This window comes from Loxodonta africana, chromosome 2 (genome assembly GCF_030014295.1).
Source record: "Loxodonta africana isolate mLoxAfr1 chromosome 2, mLoxAfr1.hap2, whole genome shotgun sequence".
Classification (NCBI taxonomy): domain Eukaryota; kingdom Metazoa; phylum Chordata; class Mammalia; order Proboscidea; family Elephantidae; genus Loxodonta; species Loxodonta africana.
Genome location: NC_087343.1, coordinates 130,080,965 through 130,105,067, shown reverse-complemented (window position 1 = coordinate 130,105,067; position 24,103 = coordinate 130,080,965). Strand labels below are relative to the sequence as shown.

The window sequence follows — 24,103 nt, the reverse complement described above, 5'->3', positions numbered from 1 at the left end:
TTAGGTTCAATAATTTGCTCTCGTTTTTAATTGTGTTAAAGTATCTTTATTAACATACTTTCAATAAACTGAAGAATTTTTACCAACTTCTGCAGTCTGAAATTGACCAAACATGCAATCAAGACGCATTGATAATTACTAGTGATTAGAATGCGAAAGTTGGAAACAAAGATGGATCTGTAGTTGGAAAATATGGCCTTGGTGATGAAATGTGCGAAGACCTGGAGATAGAAAACCAAAAGGGAAGAACACACTTGACATTTCTCAAGCTACAATAACTGAAGAAGAAAATCAAGCCTCAAGTTGCAATAGTGAAGTATTTTAGGGGCAAAATATTAAATGACGCAGGAAGCATCAAAAGAAGACGGAAGAAATACACAGAGTCACTATACCAAAAAGAATAGATCAATGTTCAAGCATTTCAGGAGGCAGCATATGATCAGGAACCGATGGTTCTGAAGAAAGAAGTCCAAGCTGCACTGAAGGCGTTGGCAAAAAAAATAAGGCTCCAAGAATTGACGGAATACCAATTGAGATGTTTCAATAAACGGATACAACGCTGGAAGCACTCATTTGTCTATGCCAAGAAATTTGGAAGACAGCTACCTGGCCAACCAGCTGGAAGAGATCCATATTTGTGCCCATTCCAAAGAACGGTGAACCAACAGAATGCAGAAATTATAACAATATCATTAATAGCACATGCAGGTAAAATTTTGCTGAAGATCATTCAAAAGTGGTTGCAGCAGTACATCGACAATTTCCAGAAATTCAAGCCAGATTCAGAAGAGGATGTGGAACGAGAGATATTATTGCTGATATCAGATGGATCCTGACTAAAAGCAGAGAATGCCAGAAAGATGTTTTCCTGTGCTTTATTGACTATACAGAGGCATTCGACTGTGTGGATCATAACAAATTATGGGTAACATTGTGAAGAAGGGGGATTCCAGAACCCTTAATTGTGCTCTTGTGGAACTTGTAGATAGATCAAGAGGCAGTCATTTGAATAGAACAAGGTGATACTATTAAAAAAAAAAAAAATCATTGCTGTCAAGTGATTCAGACTCATAGCAGCCGTATAGGACAGAGTTGAACTGCTCTATTGGGTTTCCAAGGCTGTAATCTTTACAAAAGCTGACTGCTACATCTTTCTCACTTAAAGGGGATGCTGAGTGATTTAAAATCAGGAAAGGTGTGCATCAGGGTTGTACCTTTCACCTCACTTACTCAATCTCCACAGCGAGCAAATAATTTGAGAAGCTGGACTATATGAAGAAGAACTCGGGGTGTCAGGATTGGAGGAAGACTCATTAACAGCCTGCGGTATGCAGATGATACAACCTTGACTGCTGAAAGCTAAGAGGACTTGATGCACTTACTGATGAAGATCAAAGACTACAGCCTTCAGTGTGGATTGCACCTAAACATAAAGAAAACAAAATTCCTCACAATTTGACCGATAAGCAATATTATCATAAAAATAAAGTATTGAAGTTGTCAAGGATTTCATTTTACTTGGAGCCATAAGCAACACCCTTGGAAGCAGCCGTCAAGAAATGGAAGGATGCATTGCATTGGGCAAATCTACTATAAAAGACCTCTATAAAGTGTTAAAAAGCAAAGATGTCACTTTGAGGACTAAGTGCACTTACCCAAGCCACAGTATTTTCAGTCACTTCATAAGCACATGAAAGCTGGACAATGAATAAGTAAGACTGAAGAATTGACGCGTATGAATTATGGTGCTGGAGAAGAATATGAATATACCACGGACTGCCAGAAGAACAAATCTGTCTTGGAAGAAGATTAGCCAGGATGCCCCTTGGAAGTAAGGATGACGAGACTTTGTCTCATGTACTTTGGACATGTTATCAGGAGGGACCAGTCCCTGGAGAAGGACATCATGCTTGGTAAAGTAGAGGGTCAGCGAAAAAGCGGAAGACCCTCAGGGAGATGGATTGACACAATGGCTGCAACAGTGAACTCAAGCGTGACAACGATTGTGAGGATGGTACAGGACCGGGCAGCGTTTCATTCTGTTGTACATAGGGTCACTTATTTCGGCAGCACTTAACAACAGGAACGTTTAATAATGTACGAATGACAGTAAGGAGCCCTGGTGGCCCAATGGTTAAGGTCTCGGCTGCTAACCCAAAGGTCGCTGCCCCTTGGAAACCCTATGGGGCAATGCTACTCTGTCCTGTAGGGTCGTTATGAGTCAGAATTGACTTGAAGGCAACGGCTTTGGGTTTTTGGAATGAGACTAAAGCCATACTGATTAAAAACAGAATGATTCATTTTAAACCTTTTGATTTAATGAAATCTGTGGTGGGTTCTAACATTAGAAGATGAACCCTGCACTCCTAATAAGTTGTTTCTTGTGTACCTAGAGGTTTTTTTTTTTTTTTAATAATAGATTATTCTGGATCTGTGAAAGTTACAGAATCTCTGTGTAATAAAACTGTTTTTTAATCATAAATGCAATTTATCCTAAGAGCCCCAGGCAGGGTGCATCTTCCCTAGTGATTTTTACAGCATCTAGTTAATAAATAAGTATAGTGCTGGCTAGGGATAACATATTAAGAATAGATGTTGCTTATCATCACCCTTTATAATTTTTAGAATATTTGCGATAAGGTTTTTCTCTTCCTCACACCCCTTTCCTGTTCATTGACTTTTCATTGCAGCCATTCTTTTCTTTGTAACTGTACCTTGAACTATCTCTGAAATGCCATTTTCTAGTTTTGTCCTACCTGGTTTCATGTGCCTGCTATCTTTTTATTTGCTGCCCATTTTCAATTTCAGTGCCTTATTTTTTAATAGGTCAGTATATTTAAACTTTTTTTTTGTCAGTTTTTTCCCTGTCTTTTTAATAGTTCCCAGTCATACACATTTTGATTCATAATTTAGGAGCAGATCAGAAGCTCCCTTCTTAGGGCACTCTGACCCAGACCTGTGGTGGGGTCATCTACCCCTCAGTAGCTCAGCCTATGGGTCCCTTCTCCATCTGCCTTGGTTCAGGCCCCTCACTGATCTCCTGAACAATTGTAGTTCTTCCTGCTCAGCCTCCCTGCCTCCCATCGGCCATCCCTCCTGGTCTTTTCTCACACTGGGGCTGGGCTGCCTGCCTAGAAGCCCAATCTGCACTGTCGCTCCTTGCTTAAAACTTTGTACTACCAATCGCCTATCTACGGGATGGAATCCCAACTCCTTAGCATGGCGTGAGAGCCCCTGCTTCAGCTGACCATTCCCATCTGCCTAGCTAGCCCCTCTCTCCCCAGCAACCCCTCACAGCCTTCCTAGACCATCATTCAAGCCATATCAAAATCAATACTCTGGGTACAGGGAACTGGCTGAGCAAAGGCATGGAAATAGGAATTGTACAGACACTTATGTAATAGGAGGTGGCCTGGTTAGTGTTGTGCACCAGTTTGTGAAGGACAGCTGTGGGTCGGTCCCAGTGCCTTGATGCCCAGCTAAGAAATGGTGATGAAGTGGTATCAAGCCATTCTCTCCGAGGGGAGAGGAAGCTGGCTCTGAAGGGCTAGCTGTTATAGACACCTGTACCCTGATGCCTTCCATTGTTTCTTTCCCCAACCTTAGCCTGTGATGGTGATCACTGGGGGCCCCACTGCAGCAGCCGATGCCAATGCAAAAACAGGGCTCTGTGCAACCCCATCACGGGCGCCTGCCATTGCACTGCAGGCTTCCGGGGCTGGCGCTGTGAAGACCGTTGTGAGCAGGGCACCTACGGTAACGACTGTCACCAGAGATGCCAGTGCCAGAATGGAGCCACCTGTGACCACGTCACGGGGGAATGCCGCTGCCCACCAGGATACACTGGAGCCTTGTAAGTGATGTGCTGCCCAGCAGCTGGGCAGAGCCCACCTACCATTTCCATTCATGCTGCCACTGCCAGCATCTTCCTTGTGGCTCTGTTTCTATTGCTGCTTGACAGTCCTGGACTCCGGGCCTGCATTTGGGCATCAGCAGTGATGGCCACTTAGTGCTCTTGCTGGTTAATCCTTGAAATATCAGCCCCCATCAGGGCCGAAGGCTGGTCTCCATGCTTTCCTTTGGGCAGGGAAAAGATAGGGTCAGCACGTTGTGTTGATTGGTGATATTTGGGGTTTGTTGGGGCAGATTGGGGATTCTGCTTTGAGTATCCGGCAATTGCATTCGTTTTACACTGTTGGCTGTTAAAGGTTCACATTGTTCTGCCCTGTGTGACAGTTAGCTAGCCAGATAAAGTTGGGCAGTTTCAGTGCTGTAGAAAAAGAAAGATGTTAGAAACAAACAAACAAACAAACAAAAGCAGTTGCTGTTGAGTCGGTCCCAGCTATGGTGATCTGATGCGCGGCAGAGTAGAACTACTCCATAGGATTCTCAATGGCTGATTTTTCAGAAGCAGATCACCAGGTCTTTCTTCCAAGGCACCTCAAAAAAAAAAAAAAAAAAAAAAAAACCAAACCCGTTGCCATCGAGTTGATTCTGACTCATAGCTACTCTATAGGACAGAGTAGAACTGCCCCATAGATTTTCCAAGGAGTGGCTGGTGGATTTGAATCGCCTACCTTTTGGTTAGTGGCCATACCTCATGACCACTACACCACCAGGGCTCCAAGACACCTCTAGGTGGACTCAAATGTCCAATCTTTGGGTTAGCAACCAAGCACATCAGCTGTTTGCACCATGCAGACTCCAGTGTTAGAAATAGCACATAACAAAAGACTAATTGTATTATTTAATGCCCACGGATGCATATGTTGCTTTGTGTATATAAAAGTATATGTAACACATCCATGTAGGTTAAGTGCCCACAGATAGTTTAATTCTTTCTGCATTGAAACAGTTAACTTCTACTACTCTGTTTTATGGAATGGCCATTTGTCTGGTTTGCCTGTAGTCCCAAACAGAATAAAAGGAGGCAGAATTTGCCCAAGAAGTAAGAGATAAAAAAAATATTATTCCCTCACTGAGAAAATTACACGTGTAAATCACAGAAGTAAAACTTGAAAAAATGCAGATGATTAGGTAAATACTTCCTGCTGACAGTATTAATGTCTATAAAATAGAGCTAAAGAAAAAATTGCATTAGCCTAGAAAGTCCTGATTTTCAAAGGAATGGATGACAGTCTCAAACTGTTTAATTGTTAATATTGCTTTTATGGGTTTTATCAAGGCCACAATCAATTAGGGCTATGGGAGAGTTGGAGCAATTTCATAGGAGAGAAAAAAAGACAATTAAAGGCTTAGAGAAGAAGATTCATACGATACAGGGCAGGTTAAAGGAATGGAGGCTCTTCAGTCTAGAGAAGAGAATGCTGAAAATTCATTACGGGGAATCTGTGCACCAAGGGGGTGATGAGCAAACGCTTCAGTCTTCTTTGAGGCTAGAGAAACGCACAAACAAAAGCAGACTTCAGTGTAACACGTGGGATTTATAGGAGTTAGATGGAAAGTTCCTGTCACAAGGGAGTGTTTGACTATTTTTCTTCCCTGGTGCTCCTAGGTAGGACAGAGTCTCCTCAGACTGAAATGATTTCACCAGAAAACACTCCAAAAGAAAGGGAAGGACTACATGACCCTGCAAAGACCCTTCCAGACGATACAATTAATGCAATTGTTGTTAATTAAATGAACAATTATTGAACAATGAATACTTGTCTATTTTAGGGCCCTGGGCACTGTTCATCAGCTGTGTATTTATGAAACTGAGGGTCGTGTAGTTGAGTAAATAATGGTGTCCTCTGTCACACATTAATCCCTCAGCTGTGAGGATCTTTGTCCGCCTGGCAAGCATGGTCCACAGTGTGAGCAGAGATGCCCCTGCCAAAATGGAGGAGTGTGTCATCATGTCACTGGCGAATGCTCTTGCCCTTCTGGCTGGATGGTAAGTTTTTCTTCCCTCGCAAAGTCACCTGTTTTATGATACTTAAGTGAATAGGCATGTGGAAGGCTTTAGCACCAAAGAAAGCTACACTGATGGTTAAAGATCCAAAACATGGAAGAACCTGGCCATCTCAAAGCCGGAATGCCTCAGACTAGAGAAGGCAGAAGGCGATTTGATCCTGGACTTGAAGTGCATTAAGGCTCCTCTTGGAAAAGTTAGTAGTCGCCTGTCCTGCATTTCTCTTCAGGATAAAAAAGAGGGAAATATCTTGTCTGACACATGACAGCCAGTACTGGAATTATTTAAATAATCATTTTCATAATTGTGCTCCATGGATTACTACTCTTCTATTTCTTAGCAAAATAAGCATTATGTGAAAAAAGTTATCTGGTCACATCAATTTGGAGGCACAATGAGGTTAAACCAAGTTTATGAAGTATCACAGAACTTCTCAGAGCCTTTAATGTGATAACCAAGAAGGAGCTATAACTCATCATACTTCTCAAAATTTGACCATGGTACCCTTTCTTCATGTAGCATACCACAGGTCTAGAGTTATGTGGAATGCATGATGTCAAAGCTGGTTTACTACCAATGTCTCTGAAATCAGAAAATAATATCGGTTATCTTTTTCAGTTGATGTTGGCCTATGTCTGCTTGAGGGCAGAGAAGTGAATGACCAAGTGTCTGCCCTGTCTCCTTTCCTTCACTAACAAACTACTTAATAGAGCAATTTATTCATGGTCACCTTCTATCTCCAGCAACTGTAATGAAGCCACTTTCCAGATGCCATAAGTGATTTCTTCATTGCCAAATTCGGTGACTACTCACCTGTTCTCATTCGGTTTCACTCTGCTAAAGCTTTGGATGCTAGTGATCATCCACCTCCCTTCTTTAATCTCTTTGTTCTCCATTTCTCTGATTACCTTCTTTCTTTCCTCTTACTCCTCTTTATCCCTTTTCCTGATATCCCTTCTACATACCACTTATTACCAGTATTTCCTAGGTTTCAGTCTTGGTCTGTCTTCTCTTTTCTCACTGTAAGGTTTTTCTGGGCAATCTCATTCAGATCCATGGCTTTAACAATCATCTGCTGATTTTTTTCAAATCTTGACCTTACTCACCTAAGCCTGGACATGTATTTTTCAGTATCCTGTTAGAAACTCCAGCCTACAAAACCTATAGGCGTAGAACCACTGTCTTTCTGGGCTTGGCCCAAATTGTCATCTCAGGAGGTAGACATGGGGGTAGAATTGGTCTGGATGGCCCTTTATTTGGGGTGTGGAGCAAAGGAGAACTGGAGTCCACTGCCTGATGGGTGTCATAGGAACTATAGGAGAGTTCAAGGTGTGAAGATCACTAGGGCAGGTGGAAAACAACTATCAGATACAATGTGAAGGATAGAAATGGTAAGTATTCAAGACAAGGTTCTATTCTAGAGGCAGAGCCTGAAGAAATCCCTGGAGAATCAAAAGGATGGGGCCTTTTATGAAGTGCCTGAGAATGAGACAACAAGGGAGCTATTGAAGGAATAATGAGTTGTTTCCAGTAGGCCCATCAAATTCAATCTTAATAAAATCAAACTTGCTATATGCCCAGGCCTTTCTCAAGCCTACTGTTCTACCTTTTCTATTTTAGTTGAAACCAACACTACTCTCTTAGTCGTTCATGGTAGAAGTGCTGAATTATCTTTGACTCCTTCTCTTCTTTCACTTCCTATATTCCAGCGGTTGTCAACACTGTTTATTAGTTGGTTCTTGTCAAGGAAAAGAGCCTGTTAGAGTTCTGGATTGTCCCAATTTCTCTGTTCTTTGGATAAGGAACTGCAGGCCTTCTACTCATAGGACTTTTGTGTAAATATTATTGTCTGTAGCGCTGCCTCATCTTCGGGTTCAAGATTTTCTCTTCTCTCTTGGGGTGGTCTTGACATGGGATAATGGTAACCATAGACTTGGACCATGAACCCCAGTAGGTGGACAGATGGACCCCTCCATTTGCCTAGTGGAGCCTCCCCTTCTACACTTTTATCTCTGCTCTAGTCCCACTGTCTTGACAGATGTTCTTACTGAATCCTTCAGGTCGTATTTTCTCTGTGTGCTAGATGAGCTTTCAATTTATACTTCTACTTTTCAACATTTTTATTTGGGCTTTCATCCCAGGTGCTTTTCAAAGATGAATACATATTTCTATAACACATATGAATATACAAATGTATTTAATAGAGATAATGTCCTACTTAAAGCTGGTTGCACACATTAATATAAGAACAATATTCCTACAGCATCTCAGAAGCTTAGGTGGGGCCACTACACAGTGTGGGTACTTAGAGTGAGGACCTGAGCGAGAATTTTCACAGACGCATCCTCATGACAGACTTGCCCTCACTTAGCACATTATCCCTTCAGTTGTGTCTTCACATTTCTGTAAGTATAATATGTTGCGCTAGGATGGCGGGATTACAACTGTTGTCACATCTTTCCCCTCACCACATCATGAGCTAACTAAGGGTTGTGACCTTATCTTTCATTCTTGGTGCTTAGTACTATGCCTGGCACATGGATAGTTCTCAGTAAGTGTGAATTTGAATCATCTCTCAAAGGTCTTTTCAGTTCCAAGAGTCTATGGAACAACTTTCCCTGTTTGTAGATAGCTAGAAACCACCAGAGGAGACTTAATTAGCACACCAACTGCCTTTTGTGGGTAGCCAGGAGTTAGGGGAAATGCGTTTTCTTATGCTATCCAGAATAAACATTTACAAAACCATCTGGTGTTCACTAGCCTCCAATTTCAGAGTGCCCACAGTCTGCCTTTTTTTAGAGAGAGGGAGGACAAGGCAATAGTTTCCAACGGTCAAAAAGCATGACAACAATTTGAGTTGTGCCATTTGCTCTAACTATAAGCCCAATAAATAGATCTGAAGCTACAGGCACAAGCTATGTAGCCAAGTAAAGTGGAAAATAGTATTTTATTGAGTTAGTGGTACAGTATCTTATTCTTTTGCACATAAAACTGGAATAAATGTTGTGATAGTGCTCCACAAGATGGACAGCCTCTAGCGTGAAGAGACGGGTCCAAATTACTGTCTTGATTTTTCTCCCCAGGAAGTAAGCTTTTGTTTTGATTTTGGCTCAGCAATGTTTGTTGAACCTGCTAAACATAAGAGTGTTTTTCTTTGAAAACAAAATTTCTGGGTTCATTCCGTGAAGTATTTCTTAGGCAATATCATTGTTAATTCAGGCACACAAAATTTCAGTCTAAAGTTATGCTACATTATAAGAAATAAAGCCAATAGCAATGTGTATTTGCTCTGGAACATATGGCAAAACATTTGAATATTCCACTTGTGCCAGATGTTGCCGTTTATGTAACGGGTGCTCAATAAGTATTATTGGCTTACTCTGTATGTAAGACACAAGAAAGAACACAGGATGATTTATAAATTCCTTAGGTTACCATAATAATTTGATGTAACTTTATTTTATGCTTCAGTTTTAAATATTGATATTTCTGAAGGTTACTATTTTGCCCTCTTTGAATGTGTCCTGAAATTTAGGCTTACCAAGTAAAAATTTTAACGTTTTTAAGATAAACAGAGTTCATGTGTTTGAAAATCCTCCGAATCTAATGTCCTTATAGTACTGTTTCTGTATCCCTCCTTCGCTTTCCGCTCTTTTCTTCCCCCTCCTCTGGCCCTTCCCTGGCTGGAAGCCCATCTAATTTTCCAAGTCTCTTCGAATGCAGGGCACAGTGTGTGGTCAGCCTTGCCCTGAGGGTCGCTTTGGAAAGAACTGTTCCCAAGAATGTCAGTGCCATAATGGAGGGACGTGTGATGCTGCCACAGGCCAATGTCACTGCAGTCCAGGATACACAGGGGAACGGTAAGGGAAGCTTTTGTATTTCTCTGACCATTTGTAAGGATGCGAAAGGAAGCTTGGAGGGTCCAAGGAACACATTTGACATTATGCATCTGTGACCATTCCATAATATTCCAGAATCATCTTTTCTCTATGAAGCATCAGTGTGTCTGACTAATTCCATTCCAACTCAATGCGCAGAAACTGAATCACAGACAGCAGTGGTGAATGAAAGATAAAGAGAAAAGCATTACAAAAAATAGAAAGACCCTAAAAACATCAATTATTCAGAAGCTATGGTGAATGAGTCATTCTAAATAGTTGAATGTTTAGGACTGCCACTTGAAGTATCAAAACTTTCTACATTTTAAACATTTTGGATAAAATTATTTTTAAATGGAATGTGTGCTTTGGTACCTTTGAGTTTCTGTTAAGGGTGATGAAACGTTTGTAAGTAGATATTGGTGATGGTTGTAAACGTGATGACTGTAATCAATGTCACAGAATTGTACATGGAAAACATGTTGAAGTGGCAAATGTTTTGTTATATATATACTTATAAAAAAGAAAGTTTTCTTTTTTTTGTGTATGTACTTAACACAATAAAAAGAAAACGTATGCTGAGCATAAGGTTGTCTTTGTAGGATTCAGTATTCTATTAAGAATGTCATTCATCATATCATGTGGTAAGTGACATAGTATGATCTGCCCAGGCATATGGGGCTCTCTGGTCCCATGTGGGAAACCCTGGTGGCATAGTGGTTAAGTGCTACAGCTGCTAACCAAGAGATCGGCAGTTCAAATCCACCAGGCGCTCCTTGGAAACTCTATGGGGCAGCTCTACTCTGTCTTATAGGTTCACTATAAGTCGGAATCAACTCGACGGCAGTGGGTTTGGGTTTTTGGGTTTTGGCCCCATGTGAAATAGGAGCAAATGGCTGTCCTTATGGGTTCTTACATTTACTGCTTATCATTTTTCTGTATTAGATGATAAACTGTTACCTCATGGGTCTTTGCTTACCCTACTTATTCTATTTGATATTTTTAATCTATTATGTCCTGGAAAACTAGATAACCAAGCTTATTGGACCTATGCTTAAAATTACAGAAAAGAGACTGAAGAGGTAAAAGAGTGTAATAGTTAAGAGCAAAGATTCTGGAATCGGGCTTCCTGGATTGAGGTGGACACGTCCTGGAAACACCCTTATCTGTAACGTTTGAATAATAATCGCAGCTTTCTCTAAGGTTGTTGTAAGGATTAAGTAAGTTAGTATATTAAAGCAGTTAGGACAGTGCTGGCACTTATAAATATTAGCTATTATTAGAGTGATGGCTATGAACTATATAAAACCCAAAAAAACCCACTGCCGCTGAGTCAATTCTGACTCATAATGAACTATATAGATATTAAAAAAAACCCCAAAAAACAAAAAGCCAAACCTGTTGCCACTGAGTCGATTACAACTTATAGCAATCTTATAGGACAGAGTAGAACTGCCCCACACAGCTTCCAAGGAGCACCTATATAAATACTAGGTATTATTATTTTTGAGTGATGTCTGTGAACTAAGAATTCCTTCAACCCCTTTCCCTAAGGGTTGTTTTTTTTTTTTTGTCTTTTCTTTCTAAAACTCTGGTCAAATTTTATGACTTTTAATAAGATACCAGATTTTTCTTTTTTTCCCCCACTTTCCCTGAACTTTCTTGTCAAATTTAATTTGTCGTTTTAACAAAACCTTATTTCATTTTCTAACTGGGTATTGGAAACCCTGCTGGTGTAGTGGTTAAGAGCTATGGCTGCTAACCAAAAGTTCAGCAGTTCAAATCCACCAGGTGCTCCCTGGAAACCCTACAAGGCAAGTTCTACTCTGCCCTGTAGGGTCACCATGAGCTGGAATTGACTGGACGGCAATGGTTTTTTTTTTTTTTGAACTGGATATTGCTAGATAAAGAAAAAATTATCTTGAATTTTTTTTTTTTTTTTAGTCACCCTACCAAACTTTTTAGTTAATTCTAATGTTATTTTTAGAAAAGACTAGAGTTATTTGGGTATACAATCATATTATCTGCAAATAAAGATAATTTAATCTCTTCTTTTTAACATTTATAATAATTATTTAATTTTCTTAAATTCTTGCATTAATTTGAACCTCTAAATCAATGTTGACTAATGGAAGCAAAAAACAGGAATTCCTATATTGTTTCTAATTTTATTGGAAATGACTTCAGTGTGGTTTCATGTTTACTGTTGGTTTTTAGTTAATTGTCTTCTGCATGTTTAAGTAGTTCTTTTTTTTTATCCCTCTTTTATTAAAAGCTTTTGCTAGCAGTATCTGTTTAATTTCACTAAAGGCCTTTTCATCTTTTGTTAATATAAATACTTTCTTTACCTTTAATTTTTTGATGTTACAAATTCTTGATACCTTTAGTACATGGTTTATATGACATGTAACTTGGCTACTCAGAAAGTTTTCATGACCAATTTCCTGGTTTTAGGTTGTATTTTGGGAGCTGAGATGATTAGATGAGTTCTGGATCCCTGCGGCATTAACATTTTATTATAGAAGATGAGTCAGTAAAGGAGGGGCATAAGCCCAAGAAGAATCCTAAGTAATATTTTTGCATAATATTTTTAGAGCACTAAAATATTTAAATATAATTCTTTTCTTGCTCTCCAAGGATTTAAGCTTGAAATTAGAGGCAACACAAACACAACAAACATACAAGACAAGCAAGCTTATACTCATACAGCTGATTTTTAGGTGAATTTGAGAGTTCAGCCAAGGAAGGCAAAGAACCAGCGAAAGGGAAGGAAGGTGAAAAGGGAACTTACTTCTTGACTTGCTGTTCTTGTAGCTATTGTTTTTCTGATAAACCAGTGACATGATTACCGTCTTTAATTGTGTTATCCCCATTTGGGTTCTAGAATTACAGATACACACAATGACAATAATCACGTTTGCCACTCTGAAAGGAAGAAAATGAGTTGGCTGTGGGCAGCTTGTGACAGGAGATGTGAGGAAAGAGGCCTTGAGAGGTTGGGGTCTAAACTTGCCATTTCCTCTGTTTTGAGAAGTCAGTGTAACTTGATCGCTGAGGTTAGGCCAGAGGGCTACTGCTCAGAAAAGCAGGTACTACCACGGGCAGCTGCCAACAAAGCACTGCCAGGATGTGGGGAAGGCCCCATCAACCAGAGGGAAAAGAGAAAAACAAAACAGGAACATCGTAGGCAGGCAGAAGAGCACACAAGATGCCCAAATAAAAGGCCTTGGGGTTTGTGGAAAAGTTGAAAGGATATTGTGGTGAGGAGATTTTATGTGTTTAGTCAAGTAAGAGTAAAAACAGAGGATGGTTTTCCAGGTCCTTAAAAAATTCTTCGGAATGTTCCACATCCTACTTTGTTGAGTAGCTTTTGGGGTCTTAAAAGCTTGCGAGCATCCATCTAAGATACTCCACTGGTCTCACCCCGTCTGGAACAAAAGGGAATGAAAACCAAAGACACAAGGGAAAGATTAGTCCAGAGAACTAATGGACCACAACTACCACAGCCTCCACCAGACTGAGTCCGGCACAACTAGATGGTGCCTAGGAACCACCAGTGACTGCTCTGACAGGGATCACAATACAGGGTCCTGGACAGAGCTGGAGAAAAATGTAGAACAAAATTCTAACTCACACACACACACACACACACACACACACACACACACACACACAAAGACCAGACTCAACTGGCCTGACAGAGACTGGAGAAACCTCAAGAGTAGGACCCCCAGACACTGTTATATCTCAGTAATGATGTCACTCCAGAGGTTCACCCTTCAGCTAAAGATTAAGGCCCATAAGACAAAATGAGAGTAAATGGGCACACCAGCAAGGACTAGAATGCAGAAGGGGACAAGAAAGCTGGTAATGGGGAACCTGAAGTCGAGAAGGGGAGAGTGTTGACATGTCTTGGGGTTGGCAACCAGTGTTACAAAACAATATGTATATTAACTGTTTAATGAGAAACTAATTTGCTCTGTAAATCTTCATCTAAAATACAACTTAAAAAAAAAACCTGGGGAAAAAAATGTAATTGAAGATGTGGTGAGAAGGACACTTCGCCTCTGTGGCATTCTTCACCAAAACCAATAACCCCAGTCTAACCATAAGAAAAACATCAGACAAGCCCAAATTGAGGGCCATTTTACAAAATTCCTGACCACTACTCCACAAAACTGCCAAGGTCATGAAAACAAAAAAAATTGTTCTGAAGGGGTTAAAGAAGGGTGTTCCTAATGCTAGTGGTGGTGTCACAGAATCACTCTGGGCCTTTGATGGTCTGGCATAATTGGTGCTCAGTAAGTTTTAGTTGCTTGAAGGGAACTGTGGCTTCATGATGGTCTCTCAAGGTAAAGCCCAAGAGAGTCCTGGGAAGGCTATGTTCCATATTACCCTGAAAGTGAAAATAAATGGCCCGAAAGGAGATAAAGTAAGAAATTGTCAATGGGAATTGAGGGAATGCAACATTGGTCTTCCTGTATCTGTAAATAGGAAAGTTGGCTCTTTCCCAATGCTTTTTATTTTTCCCCAAGAGCAGCTTCCAGATGTTAGAATGGCATGCATCTATCTGATCCATCGATCCCAGGTTTAATGAAGAATGCGATTCTTTCACACTAAATCATGGCGTGGTCCAACCACTTGGTTCAGCCTCTAGGGAAGGACATGCTTACATGTGCAAGGGTGAAAGTGGGAGTTGTGCCCCCCGCACAGGCCAGCTCACTTCCTTTTCCTTAAGTTCACGGTGAGATACTTTAGATAACAATCACAACATTGGTGACACTCATTGGTTGGAGAATTGGAGTCCTGTTTTATTAGTTCATCTCCACTTTATGGTTATCCATTCTTCCAAACACTGGGGCTTTATTTAAAATATATATATATATATATATATATATATAAAAAAAAGAAATGGAAACCCCAAATTTCCATATTTCTACTGTGGCCACTGTATCTTTATGGCTTCTCTGCCATCTCTTCTAAAAAAATGTATTTCTTCTTTCACTGGTTCCTGAGATACCTTTTCTTTTTCCACTCTGAGCCACAAAAGCAACATTAAAGGTCTAAAATTCATCAGGAAATGTTGCTTCTTTTAGATAAAATGGGCCAAAAAGAGAAATCTGCTTGACAAAGACTTTTAATTCAGCCAATCAGAAAGGCATAAGCTGCTTCATGAATGCATTTATTTTCAAGATGAAAAATGTCTACTTCTAGAAAGATATCCTACCATTTTGGTTTGGTAGATGGAAATAGACATAACTATTGTTAGCAGGATTCTCTTACAAGTGCAACATTAAAAAACAGAGGGAGAGAAGACAGAGAAAAGCTTACATAATGGCTACTTTAGTCCCTGAAAGTAAAATTCAAATGAGTTTTTTTGCCGTTTAGAACACACATTAGCAGTATATTTAATTATAGGCTAAAGAGGTAAATATGGGTCAGGACCAGCTATTATGGATTTTCTTTTTCACAGAGAAAAGGAACTCTCTGCCAAGATATGATAAAATATACATAATGGTTCCCTGTAATTTGGTAGCAGACACTTTCCCAGGCTTCCTATCTGTACCACATAAAACCACTTTTAGAGCTGTGCTTTTTACTGACTTAAAATCATGGAGACGGTCCAGAGCTTAACGTTTGGGCTTGTTTTCAAATCCATGTAGGAGAGAGAAAGTGCTGGTATTTTACCATTTTCTTTTCTTTTTGGTGTTGACTTGCAAGAGGATCTGAACAGATAGCTTGTAAAGTTGTCTTGCCAGCCTCCAGCAGAAGCCATGATAAGGCCAAATTACTTTACCTTAGCATTCCTCTATTGTAAGTTTACATCTTTAAGGAATAAACTAAGTAACTTGGCTTAGTAAAGCTTCTGACAGGTTAAATATAAAGAGTACCTTTTAAGAAGATGGCTCTAAAAATAGGTATATGCATGTGTCATTTTAAAGCACACATTTGATTTTATGCTAAAAATTAATTACTCCAGAACTTTTCTAATGGTTTGTTGAGGAGATGATTTGAAGACTTTGCCTTTTGGAACAAACATACCTAAAGATGTCTAAAATCTGTGAAACCAAACTTGCAAGAGTTCCTTTTCCTTGTTTCCACCATATTAAATATATGCTAGACTCAGAGCGGGGTCCCTGGATGGTGCAAATGGCTAATGCACTCTAGCTATTAACTGAAAGATTGGAGGTTTGAGTCCACCCAGAGGCACCTCAGAAGAAAGTCGTAGCAATCTACTTACAAAAAATCAGCCATCGAAAAATCCTGTGGAGCACAGTTCTACTCTGACACACATGGGGTGACTATGAGTCAGAATCTACCTACCCAATGGCAACTGGTAACTGGTACAGTCAGAGTTAACCAGAAACTATCAAAGGATTCTGAAGTTTTGTCCTCTACACTTAAATAGAATCTCACCCACCCCTGGTATTGTTAGTCATCTCACCCTGTCATTAGAAATATGCATAGCTTTGTGAAAAATGTTTGCTTTTCTGCCCCTTTGTTGTTTCTTTTAACTTGACTTGAATACTCTATCATGTATTTACTGCTTGCATATACAGATCTGAAGAATGCAGTGCTGACCTACATTTTTTACTCTGTCTGGAGCCACATGGGAAGTGGCTGCTGAGTCTCACAAAGGGCGCCTTATTTGTGGGGAGTGCTCTGCTAGATGAGACCCGTCACCATCTCTCTTGGCAGAAAGCTTTCCTTCTGCTGTAGACAGCCCTGGTCACCTCAGCAAAAAAAAATCACCACCTAGCCAAAAAGAAACCTGGCTGGGCAAGTCGTATTCGTGCTTTCCATGGAGGGGTGATTATCTTCTCGTCACAGTTCCCAGCAATTCAGCAACCCACCTCATTCACCTTACCCAGCATGCCGTTCCACTGGGACGGGGCTCTAGGTCATTTTTTAAAGATGATAACATGATTTGGGGTAGTCTCATGTTTTTTTCATTACCATTTGGCCGCCCTTCTCCTCAATGGAGGACAATGTCCCACTTGCCAAATTTTTTAGGAAACTTCAAGCCTCCCTACAACCTACTGCCAGGGGCTTCCCAGGTTGGAATCAAGGACATCTGTTTTTGGTAGCTCAGAATTCTCCAGATCTAAAGAGGACTTATTAGTTATCTAACTTTCTAAATGAGGAGCAGCGATTACCATTCTACTTCGAAAGGAGGAGAAACGTGGCTGAGATTAAAAATGAATGTCAACATGAAAGCCAAGAAAATTAAAATTTAGTTTCACGTTTGCCACAGAGTTTTCTCTTTGGATTAGGAAGGGCATATTTTTTTTTAATGTCTTATTTATGGACTGCTACTAATGTTTGGGCATTTTCTTGTTTCCTTTTCCTGGTACTTATTTCAGTGCCGTATATATATACCTTTGGCATGCACTAGGTTTAAAAAGATGCTTTGTGTCACAAGCTTATAATTTTATTTCATTTTTGTTATGTTTTCTTCCAACAGATCGTACTGCTGTTACTATTACATAGATGTAGCTGGAGTCATTAATCTTTTTTATATACTATTTTAATTATGGTAAATATATATGTAACAAAATATTTGACATCTCAAACATCTTCACGTGTACACTTCTTTGACGTGTTTATCATGTCGTTCAACCATCACCCTCGCCCATTCCCAAATTATAACATCACCCTTCGCAGAAGATGAGTGTCCCCTAAGCATTGAGTCCTCCTTTCCCCTTCCTCACACCCACCCCTGGTGACCAATAATACACTTTGGCCTTTATACACTTGGCTATTCCAGATTATTTCACAAAAGCGGGATCATACAATATTTGTCTTTTTGTGACTGACTTATTTCACTCAGCATCATGTTGTCAGGGAGTAATTAATCATGATGCTTTTCCTACCTACAACAGCATGTTCATTAAATGATTGTCCACGAAAGAAGTTTCAATTTATACACGGTAAAGCCATTTAGAATCAAGTCTTTATTTTCACTTGGTACTAACTAATCTATCCTCTACTCCTGTCTCCTGCTTGATAGGTGCCAGGATGAGTGCCCTGTTGGGACTTATGGGGTTCGCTGCACTGAGATCTGCCGATGTGTCAATGGTGGGAAGTGTTACCACGTAAGCGGTGCGTGCCTCTGCGAAGCAGGCTTTGCTGGGGAACACTGCGAAGCGCGCTTGTGTGTGGAGGGACTGTACGGCATCAAGTGTGACAAACGGTGCCCCTGCCACCCAGACCACACTGATAGGTGAGTGTTGGCCACCCCAGGAAGGATGTGTCCTGTTAAAACTTAACCTCAGTCTGCAGTATTTGGAAGCAGAGAGATTCCCACCACAAGGCCCTTCCTGCTTCTGCGTTATCATGGTCAGGAACCACGAAGCAAACTGAAAATATTTTCACATAGTGGGTGGTGGCCCAACTCAGAACATGTCAGATGGTCTTTTGGTAGATATTAAATTCTATTCCCTATTAATGGCCACTGGTAAAAATTAAATCTGTTGAGGTTAGCAAAACTTCCCCCTATGAGAAGTTTTCTGTGACATACCCTTAAAAGCAAAGATGTAACAAGAGACAAGGAGCTATAAGCCAAGTTTAGTATGTAAAAATATAAAATTATTGTCACTGCAACATCTTTTACTTGACAGCACATCTGTTGAAGAAAAAAAGGTTATACAGAGGAAGTTTACCAGTGGAGGTTTTGTGAAAGTACTTCATGTGTGGCTGTCACATGTGAAATATGTTTTCAGGATTGATTACTCTAACGTAGAACTCACAGGAGTCTTGTAGCTCAAAAATCTCTCAAAGAGTTTAAGAACGGGAAACCATGATCCCACTCACTCTACTATACCTTGTCTATGCCTGAAATATCTTCCTTCGCCCTCTTTTCCTCTCCTTCCCCCAAGGACCGGACACATGCAACTTAGAATGCAGATACATATAACTCAGACTGCTGGGAAAGTTGAGTTTGACAAAAATGAAGTGCATTATAGAGCAGTTCAGATGTTACTAGTATTACTTTTATTTGCATTCAGCACAGCTGTTACTTCATTTATACTTCTGAAAGATAGCTGTGGTCACGTCAAATCTCAAATGCACAAATGTTAAAAGTAAACAGAAGCTTGTGGTTGGTCTCCACTTTTAACCATTGTTGGGAACAAAACAGTGGACTTAGCTCTGTGTGTGTGTGTGTGTGTGTGTGTGTGTGTTGGAATAGGTGCCAGTGGGAGGTATCAAAGAAGTGTACTCATTGGATCTCAAGTAATTTTATAAGTCACTTTAGGCAACTTTTGATTGTCTTCATTGGAAAATATTGCCACTCTTTAAATAACAAGTTTAGGTAAACATTTGGGGGGGAAGATGAATAATTTCTGTAGGACTGCTTTTAGAAAACAAAAACAAAACTCTCCAATGTTTAAGGAGCTGGCAGGAGTAGGGACAAGTCATGAGTCTGGCTGCCTTTCTTGCAGTATAAGTCTTGTCACAGCAAAAGATAGGCCTCACATAAGAAGCTAAGAACTTTTTTTATACTGGTATGTTCTTTTCCTGTATATAAACAGTGCCTGAAAGCAAATGGAGTAATAAACCTGTACAAAGGAAGAGCTCTACTATGAGAAGAATTGTGGAAGCAGAGAAAGTGTTCTTTTTGTTGGAACTGAGTACCATGTTAATGGCGGGGGCACGTGGAGAGTTATTCAATTGACAACAATACTGTGATAATTTTGACTTAAGTCATATGTACATAAGCATGTATGTTTTAACAAAGAAGTACATGGAATTATTTGATGACCATGTAGGTCAAAAGAACACTAAAATATGTTTAATAATACCAAATAATCAGAAAATTTAGAATGATTAAGTAATTTCCTAAATAATGACAGCTATTTTTAAGAGTAGCTTTTAAAATGTTCTATTAAAAACAGTTTAATTTTGACCATTATATGACTCTTGTTGAATTTGAAGTTATCTATTTAATTTTTATGTCTTGGACTTACACGTAAAACTCCTAGAAACACAAACTTCCTTTGAACCAAAAGTGAGAGAATTTTTGTATTAGTTGAAAACCTAGCGTCTTCATTTTACCATTTAATCAAGTAGGTTGAACTTTGCTATTTCAAAATTCATGATGTATATTCATCCTAAAAGTTTTCATTATAATCAGTGAGATAACTAGTACAATGCAAACTGCTAGTTTTAGATAAATTTTGAGTTCTATGAAGGTACATATTTTACAGTGTTACATCTGGGTAGGGGTTTGAATCAGTTAGCTTCCACTGTACAAAAAACCACCCCAAACCTAGTGGCTTAAAACAAAAAGTGTTTATTAGCTGATGGTTTTTGCTTGTCTATTTGAGCTGGGCTCATCCCGGTGGTTCTTCTGCTGGTCTCCCTGAGTTCAGCAGGAGATCAACTAGAGGCTGATTAGTCCTGGACATCCTCACTCCATGTCTGGCATTTGGCTGATGATAGGGGCTACTGAGCCACATGTCTCCAACATCTAGCAGGCTAACCTGAGCTTCTTTATATGTTGACTGGCTTCCAAAGGCAGCAAGAGTAAGGGCAAGCCCTAACATGCAAACACTTGCCAAGCCTTTCGTTGTACCACATTTCCTAATACCCTGTCATGAATTGAATTGTGTCCCCCCAAAATATCTGTCAACTTGGCTAGGTCATGATTCCCAGTATTATAGGATTGTCTACCATTTTGTCATCTGAGGTGATTTCTCTATGTGTTGTAAATTCTATCACTATGATGTTAAAGAGATGGATTAGCGGCAGCTATATTGACGAGATCTGCAAGATTAGATAGTGTCTTAAGCCAATCTCTTTTGGGATATAAAAAAGAGAAGTGAGCAGAGAGACAAGGGAACCTCATACCACCAAGAAAGAACACTGGGAGCAGGACGCATCCTTTGGACCCGGGGTTTCTGCACGGAGAAGCACCTAGTCTGGGGGAAGGATGAAGACAAAGACATTCCTCCAGAGCCAAAAGAGAAAGCCTTCCCCTGGAACTGACACCCTGAATTTGAACTTCTAGCCTACTAGACTGTGAGAGAATAAACTTCTGTTTGTTGAAGGCATCTACTTGTGATATTTCTGTTATAGCAGCACTAGATAACTAAGATATGCCCCTTTGGCCAATGCAAGCCACACAACAAAGTTCAGATTCAATATACTCCACCTTTTGATGGGAGGAGCTGCAAAGATTTTGCAATCTACCATAGGGTTGAAATAAATTTAAATATTTGTATAAGTAATATTAGGTCCCTAGGTGGTGCAAACATTTTGTGCTCAACTGCTAACCTAAAGGTTAGTGGTTCTGTGCCACTCAGTGGTTCTGGTACCAAAGAAGAAAAGGCCTATTGATCTGCTTCCATTAAGATTACAGCCAAGAAAACCCTATGGAACAGCTCTACTGTGTAATACATGAGGTCGCCATGAGTCAGAGTCAACTCGATGGCAACTAACAACAGCATAAATAATATTAAGATTTTAATTTATAGCACTATTAATAAACCTATGGACATTCACTGTGACCAGGACTTTTCAACTAAAAACTAACTTTTACAATGGAAATAATTTCGAACAGGAAAATGAAATTTGAGGCTTAATAAGAGCCCACATAGGATATGTATATTAGCCGTTGTTAGTAAAGGCATCTAATAACTGTGAGCAATCAGGATGTGCCTATTTGCAAATGCCACCTAATTGTCATTACATATGAGCATTAGCAACATAAAAGTAAGTTCAATGACTCATTCTGTTTTAGCCAGTATCATATAGTAGAGAACGCTTGTCATAACTATTAAAGAGAGAATTTTATTAAGATATTTGTTTATAGTTTTCCCATATATGTGTGTGTAAAATCATATGTATTCCTATATGTGCATAATCCTATACTCGTATATACAAAACACTCCATTCTTTGGAAAGAAAACAGGTAGTGAGTGTATCACCCTTCAGCCTCCAATATTCTGCTCTAACATCATACGGAAATCTTATTGCCAATTAAGCTGCCTGCATGAGAACCCATCAAATGCCTTCAAAGTGCACTGGCTTCCTACATCTAATTACAGATAGCAGAACACTAATTTTGGTGTCAATCACTCTGAGAACCAGTGTGCTGCACTGACACTCACTGGGAGGCCCTGAGTATCAATTTCTGTCTGTCTCTCACTTAGGCCAACTCCCTGCCCTCAAACTGCCTGTTTTGTTTAGCATTTAAGTCTTTGTCATGAATATTATTTTCTGCTTTCTAATATAAAGAAATATTTTTCTACTAAGTTGTCTTTTATTTTACAGTGAGTTATTTATAAGATAAACTATTTTAATTATTCCATCACTTGAAATTTTTCTTTTCCTTTCCGCAAACTTAGGACCGTCAGTAAATATAAATTTGTCTCTGATTTTTGCACAGTATGGGTTTTCATTGATCCTGCATTATTGATTCCTTTATCTGTACTGTATCCTAAATTTTAGCCATCCGTTTTCATATCTAGTCCCCCCAGCAGACTGCTATCAAATTTCCTTTTCTTTCCTGTAAAAAAAAAAAAAAAATCAAAGCTGGGTTCAAGTTTTGATTCTGTCACTACTTGTGTGAGACTTTGAATCAAGTATTTACTCTTTCTAGGGCTTTGTTTCCTCTTTACTGAAATGGCGATGGCACCTAACTTTTAAGGATTAAATTCAGTAATGCACATAGAGTGCTTGGCTTGGTGCTGGCACCTGTTCGGTGCTCAGAAAATGCTAGCGGCTAGTCTGTGCATTCACCTATAACATCACCCTAAAAAAAAAAAAAAAAAACTAAGCATCTTATAAGTGAGTGTTGCCAGCGAATAATGGCTATTCTCTTTAAGCCAAGACTTTAAGCATTTTAAAGACTAGTTTAATAGGAAATCTTGCCCTTGAATACAGATATGTTGTTGTTGTTGTTAGATGCCGTCAAGTCGGTTCCAACTCAAAGCAACCCTATGCACAACAGAAAGAAACACTGCCTGGTCCTGTGCCAACTTCACAATCATTCCTGTGTTTGAGCACATTAACCACTGTATCAATCCATCTTTTTTGCTGATCCTCTACTTAACCAAGCCTGATGTATTTCTCCAGGGACTGGTCCCTCCTGATAACACACCCAAAGTGTATGAGACAAATACAGATATACAGATTATAATTTAATATTGCTGGATGACTCAGAGATATAAGGAAGAACAGATTAGTGTGGGAAAGCAAGATCCTAGAAGTCAGACTTTGCTGCATAAGAACTGTGATATTTTTACTAGATAATTTTTTTTTTTTATGGGCCTACCATATATCAGGAACAGGTAATAAACCAGACCTAATTCTTACCTTCATGGAGCTCACAGTCTAAAAGGGAAGGAAGACATGGAATAAAGGTAAAAGTAAATATGTGATTATAGATTGTGGTGAGTAAGATGAGAAAAAGAACAAGGTGCTTTGAAAGAGAATAACAAGAGAGAACTAATTTAAGTTTGGGTGATCAGGGAAGGCCTCCGTAAGGAAGAAACATTTAAGCTGAGACTGGAATATAAGAAGGTGAGAGCTAGGCAAGGAGTAGGAGAATGGCATCCTAGGCATATGGAATGCTTATGTGAAGGCCCTTAAGTTGCTGCTGTTACAAACTAAAAGGAGTCGAGTGGAGTTGAGCATAGTAATTAAGAGAGAGTGGTGATGAAAGAAGAGGTTGAAGTAGCCAATGGCCAGGTGATGGGGTCCTATGACTATATTTAAGGTGATCGTATACCCCAGTTTTTCTGGGGTAGTTTAGTTTTGGCCTGTTGTCATGGTGTAATTACTGGTAGCTCCTCTTTTACTATTAAAGATGTTCTGATTTAGGCAATAAATATTATAGACACCGTAGCTATATTAAATAATGTGTATTTTTTTCTAAGCATAGTGGGGAATCTTTGTTGAGTTTTTTTTTTTAATAATTTATTGTGTTTTTGGTGAAATTTGATGAGTTTTCAGGCAAAGACTGATGTGATACACTCTAATTTTCCGATGGTGTGGTATGAATGGATACAGGGAGAAAAGTCAGGAGACCCTTAGGAGATTAGAAGACAGATGGGATCAGGTTGGACTAGGATGGTGACAATGAAGATGAAGAGATGTGAATGGATTTAAAATATAGACTGATTAGGTCTTAGTGATGATGAATTAATTAGATATGGGAGAAGAGGGAGAAGTTATCAAGAATAGCCCCTATGTTTCTGGGAAGTGAAACCTAAAACTGAGGGACTGCTGGTGCCATTTACAGAAATGGAATCAATTGGGGCCAGACACTGAGTGAGGAAGGAAGAAAGGGGAAAACAAGGGTTTA

The 24,103-nt window shown here is 39.6% G+C and overlaps 1 protein-coding gene across 2 annotated transcripts in view; it reads left to right on the top strand.

Annotated features, from left to right (window-relative positions):
* The window catches only part of MEGF10 (multiple EGF like domains 10), a 127,278-nt gene that overhangs the window by 50,060 nt on the left and 53,115 nt on the right, over positions 1-24,103 (top strand). For both annotated transcript variants that reach the window (XM_010590254.3, XM_064275630.1), the window contains exons 5-8: positions 3,607-3,853; positions 5,776-5,896; positions 9,638-9,774; positions 17,804-18,016. In XM_010590254.3, the coding sequence (XP_010588556.1) occupies positions 3,607-3,853; positions 5,776-5,896; positions 9,638-9,774; positions 17,804-18,016 (718 nt within the window). The remainder of the gene's footprint in view (positions 1-3,606; positions 3,854-5,775; positions 5,897-9,637; positions 9,775-17,803; positions 18,017-24,103) is intronic.